Below are 6000 nucleotides of genomic sequence, written 5' to 3' on the forward strand. Positions count from 1 at the left end.
AAGGGGACAATGAAAACTGGTCACTTCATGACACTGTGTAGGAAAGATAAATAAAGAATGTTATCAGGATATTTTATGCTTGGCTTATTTGGTTTGTCTTATGATGCATTCATACCAAACGCAAAGTGAATTTTTCGCATCACGTTACTCGCGCAATTTGTGCTGCAGGATCAGGGCACAGTCACACATAGGTGAATTTAAAGTGAATATTAGAGGTCAAAGTTCACCATAGTTGGACTCCAGACAAAGCCACACTGAAATTTGCCTGTCCACAGAAAGTGATTGCTTTATTCACCCCTGGCTCGCACAGAAGGGAAGTGAACAGAAAGCAAAGGTTCAACTCTGTAATATTCATGCACACATTGCTCTGGGAATTTCACAGTCTTCTCCAGGAGCTACGTCTGGATGACTGCCTTTTCCACAGCTACCTGAGGCTGAACAGTGGCCAGTTTGATCCCCTGCTCGCTCGTGTAGGTGGCAACAAGTTTCAAAGACAATCAAAGCTCTGACTTCTTCATCAGAGCCCTTGTGCTTTATCGTTTGCAGATCCAGGATCACTGCGGCAGCATTGTGGATCGTGATCATGGTTGCAGCCACATCACGGATGTGGATCGTGGAGGCAGCTGTTCGTGGATTATAATTGCAACTAGATTGCTTAGATATAAAATATGCCTACTCATATATACGACTATTATTGGCAATACCTCTATCATTACAATTGTCATTACTCCTCCCCCCATCTCGGTCAAACATTTTCTCTCAAAAATTGACACACCTCTCCAATTAACCCGATTCTGATTTATTTTAAATACAGTCTTTTCTCATTAATGTTGTAAATATTGTTATTTTGTTCACATCCTCTGTTCCAGGCAAAATCTATTAAACATCCTGGGAGAGGGATCCCTCACTTGTGGCTCTATCTGAGGTTTCTATGTTTTTTTCCTATAGGGTTTTGTTTTAATAGTTTTCCTATAGTCTTGCTGAGGGTTAAGAGCAAAGGAAGTGACACCAGAGACAAATTGTGATTTGTGAATTATTTGTGAATCACGAGGGAAGGACTGTTAGGCGGTGACAACAATGCAGATATATTTTCACTATCTGAGCAGGCAAAGTCTGAATTGTGGGCATATCAAAGATACATACAGAACATACTGCTCTATAAATTGGTAAACATTCCATTGTAATAATCAATCCATAACTTTGACAATTTATTATAATTAAAAAATGTATAATATTAAAATATGACCAAAATGAGGATGAAGGTTGATCATAGGACCAAAGTGTGTGAAAAACCTTTGACTACAAGGATAACAAAAAATATATTACACCGCCTTTCATCTGATGTGTAAAATCTTAGAAACTAAAAGAAAGAATTAGAAAACTAGATAGGAAGAATAATTTCTCTATGTTTTTTTTACTTCCTTATTTCCTACTGTATTTGTACTATTTTCTGTGCTTTTGGTCTCTGTAACATATACGTTTCTCCATAAAAATAAACATAAGTCTTGCAGAGGGCAGCAGTTTAAGTGACCTCTGACTGGACTTGTCTTATAATTATCTAAATAAATGAGATGAAGTGGGGACAATAATTTCTGACGGAATTTGGTGAAGCATTAAAAAAAGTCTAAACAGGATAAAGAGTCACCACTTGTGACTTGATATAGTCCATGGAGGGCAATACATAGTAACACAGCACAAAGTACACTTTATAGTTTTTCCTGACTATTTGATTAAGAAGTGACTAATTGTATAACCTACATGATGTAATTTAAAGCTCAGAAAGATGACAGCCATAAAGAGAGGGAGAAAGAGTGAGATGGACGGGAGCGGAGCAGATGGGCTTCCCAGAAATCCTGATAAAAGTGCACCTGAAGAAGTGAAAGCAGACGGAGCAAACTCACCCCTGCTGGTGGTCCTGGTACGCTGAATAAATCCTCCTGGAGTTCTTTCTGATACTCTTGTGTCTCTTGGCTGCAGACAGAGACCTGCTGCTGCCAACTAAAGAATCAGACACTGTGCTCATGTTGTCTCTGCTCAGAGTGCCAGAGCAAGACTGAGGTCATGGAATCAGCGTGTGAGCAGAAACTGCCTGCTTCTCAGGCTGACTGGACTGGTGTGTCTGTGTTGGGGCAACCTGCTGCTCTGGAGCCCCAGTGGAACATCCCAGACCACATCAGTACAGATTGAAACACACCCACTCTGGCCAATCACAGGCAAACTGACTGCTTAAAGAGACAGCACCATCAGTTTTCATATTGACATATTTTTCACGTACTGTATTTACCTATTCCACAAACATCTGTCTGTTTGTTTGTTGAATGCACATCTTGCAAACCGTTATCAACTTCACACTTGGCATGTGTATTCTTAGTGGTCTAGGTAAGTGCAGTGCCAAGCTTGGTGCGATTTGGACAAACGATAACAGGCAAACAGCACTGCAGTCAGTGGAGGCGGGGCTTAACAGTCAGTCTATGAACTGAACATTTCAGATAAATTACAACAGTAGCTGACAACTGGTGGCCCGAAGGTCAACACTGGCCCGTCGACAATAGTATATGTCCTGCCAGATCATTTTGATAATAATGGGTATCGGGGGGTGCAGTTCTCCGGCAGTAACATTCAAAGAAGCACTTAAGAAATTTCTCTACAAAGTAAAAGCATGTTTTAATGCTGCAATGCTTTATATCCAGCTGAATTACAGAGCTTTGGTTTTGAAAAATTGTGAACTTGGGTCTGAAGATTGTGCTGATTTCTTAACAGACCTCTGATATATCCAACATGCATGTATTACAAATAACAGCAGTTAAGTAAATCATTCCAACTAATATATAAACCATACAAGTGAACAGTAATAAAACAAATTCTGTGAATTAGGTGCAAAAATATTTTCTGGTTGATCATAGCTCGTATCACAGTTTCAAAAATAAGCCTGCAGTACCACAGGTCAAGGAAACTGTTCATTCTAAACAGGCAGGTTTCGAAAACAGACACTGAACTAGTGTATTTAACTACAACATATTTAGATTAAGTTTCAGTGTATTGTTATGTATTAAAGGCAAATAAGATATAACATTATGATTCTCTTCAAATAGATTATTTAATGTTAGAATACAATCCTGAAATATTAATTTGCTGAAGAAGTTGTGTTCTTAGAACATACTGTAAGTGCTATAGTTAATACCTGGTGAAAAGAGAGAGATCTCAGGGCAAAATCATTTTCTGTTTGTTCTTGCTAACTTTTCCAGGATTACCAACCCTAGCTTTAACTATATGAATCAAAATAAGCTAGCTAGCTCAGTGAGCTGCTGTAACTGACCAGTACTAGCATGTTTCTGGCTATTGCAACCTTCTTTCCAGTTAGATCAAATGAATCATGGGCGTACCCACCATTGAGGTATGTAAGGTTCACATCTCAGTATTTTAATCCAAGCTGTATATGATGTTAGTCATGAAATACTTGCCACTACATCCTCTGTATGTTGCCTTTAAACTTTTTGTGTAGGCCTATATGAGTTGTGACATTTTTTTGGGAAAGATAAGTTAATATATTCTAACTTGAGTTTTCTTTTAATTTTAAAAACAGAAAAAGGAAAATCTTTAAAAATCTTCGGCCTTTCATTTAATCAAACAATCAAGTCGTATTTGTATAGCCCATTTTCACAAATCACAATTTGTCTCATATAGGGCTTAACAAGGGGGGACATCCTCTGCCCTTAATACTTAGCAACAGTGAAGAAAAACTACCAAAAAGAACCCATCTAGCAAGAACAAAAAAAAAGTAGAAACCTCAGAGAGAGCCACATCTGAGGGATCCCTCTTCCAGAAGAAGTGCAATAGACGCCAATATAGCAGAGCACATTATCCCATGCAAATGTTATGCCTTAATTTAAGGTATTTAATGTTTTTACTCAATGTCTGGTTTGACGCAGCAGCACTCGTAATCCAAAACAAATTTCTTCCACGGGAGACAATAAAGGAACCATAACATTAAAATAAGAATATTTAACATTGATGGAAAAAAGAAAAGAGATGAAGGGAGCAGTAATGACAGATTTAATGACAGCAGTATGTTCAAGATCATGACCCACCAATCATGATCATCACGATCTCTGTGGTTATGTCTTTACATTTCCTGCATTATCTTACTCAAATGCTAGCTTGCAAAATTGTTAGCCTCTGTGCAGCATCAGCAGTGTTCAAATGACTTAACCACTTGAATGCAAAGGACACCATGTCCTCGTCTCCCCAGCATGAGATCACTAGTTCCCATTGAAGGAAGCAATGCTCAGCACAATGATTAATCAACAAACTGAATCCACTACAGTGTGATACACATTTTACTAGACGGGTAATATCTGCACCAAAACATTCCTTTCTGCACAGACATGAAAGAGAAAAAGAAAGACGGAAGGTGTTGAAGCTGAGAAAAGGTAGTAGGTACACTGCAAAAAGTCTAATATGCATAAGATTAAATATGCTCAATAAGGCAATACATTGTATTAGATTTAGCTGATTTTGATTTCATCGTACCAGTAATTTTTACTTTTTTTTTTTTTTTTCTGTTGGCAGATAATTTTGTATATTCTAAGTAATACTATCCCCAATATCATAACCTTTCTTGCTTTGAGAGCTGATCCTGTGCTGTTTAACACAAACTGCAATCTCTGGCATAAAACACCAAACCCCTCTCTAGAAATCCTGTGCTGAGATCTTTATTAATGCCATTAAAAACAATGTGTAACTATTTCTGTGCCAGGCAGATACAAAGAGACTTATGCAACCTTTCATTACTATCAGCCTTGATTACTGCAATGCTCTCATTTCTATATAAATAAGCTACAGACTAATCAGAATGCATCAGCATCTGTTTACAGTATGTCTTAGGTTGACTTTGACCATCTGAAACTGTTTTCATTCTAATGATATGATCATATTAATTACATTCATTTATATTCTTATGTCGTTTCAACCAATCCAGCACTACTATTGTTAGGCTCAGTGAAGCCAGAACTTATAAAAATATCTTGGATATGCTGAACTTGTTGAGGTTTTAGAGTTAATGCAAGGGTAACAAGCAAAGTGTCTAAACTCCATATTCGTCTTTCTCAATTGGGAGCATATACATCCACATGAAATATTTAGACTCACTGGCCAGTAGTTCATAATATATCAGTCTCTAGAACAATGTGTTGTAGTAAATGTACTGAACTTCACAAAAAGTAACTAAAACATATCCTCTTTTTCTCTGGTAAATATAGTAATTTGTTAATTAATGCTCTTATTCATCCATAATATGTCTGAATGGGGCTTTTTTGGCCACAGTGATAGTGTGATGTGCCTTATGTTCACTTGGCTCCTGACTGTTACATTATAATTGGAGCTGAGGGGGAAGAGGGACTGTGGAGCTGGAGAAGACCTTGAAGCTCCGACAGATGTCGCTTGCAGCTGTGTGACTGGACTCTGAGGAGTATTTCTGATCTGATGCATTGTTCTACGTGGAGACCAGAAAACCCCTAACTACAGATGTACAACCTGGACACTCAGCTCAGACAGACCCCTGGAGCGGCTAAGCAGCAATAGCAAGTGCAGGAGCACAAAGCCTGCAGTTAAACACCAAAGTAAGATTGCCTGCAGGGTGCTGCCTTTTAAAGCACATTGCTGTTGGATATTTAACCCTGACATGTCATCTATTCATCTTTGCCTTTGAATGATCAGAGCCTCTGTATATATACTGGGTAAGAGGCACATGACTAAAGGCCTGTTCTCACCAGCAGCTTTCACTGAGGTCTCATGGATCTCATTGTACAGATACCTTTGAGGTTTATCAAATGTAAGGAGCTCTGGTTCACAGGCACCTCCTGCTGTCAGTTATCATCATGTAACATACATTTCTGGTTCTGTTTTTTAGAACATATCAAGCTTAACGCTACAGCCATATAGTACTACGTTTTAAGTTAATGGCATTTTCAAACTGTCAATCTCTGTGCTAGTGTGCACAGG

At 38.3% G+C, this 6000-nt stretch overlaps 1 protein-coding gene across 1 annotated transcript in view; it reads right to left on the reverse strand.

Annotated features, from left to right (window-relative positions):
- Positions 1-2324, reverse strand: part of LOC117759498 (transmembrane channel-like protein 3) — a 37069-nt gene extending 34745 nt beyond the window's left edge. Inside the window, exon 1 of the mRNA XM_034581649.1 lies at positions 1902-2324. Within this exon, the coding sequence (XP_034437540.1) occupies positions 1902-2023 (122 nt within the window). The 5' untranslated portion in view covers positions 2024-2324. The remainder of the gene's footprint in view (positions 1-1901) is intronic.
- Between the last annotated feature and the right edge of the window lie 3676 nt (positions 2325-6000).

Source organism: Hippoglossus hippoglossus, chromosome 3 (genome assembly GCF_009819705.1).
Source record: "Hippoglossus hippoglossus isolate fHipHip1 chromosome 3, fHipHip1.pri, whole genome shotgun sequence".
NCBI classification, from domain to species: domain Eukaryota; kingdom Metazoa; phylum Chordata; class Actinopteri; order Pleuronectiformes; family Pleuronectidae; genus Hippoglossus; species Hippoglossus hippoglossus.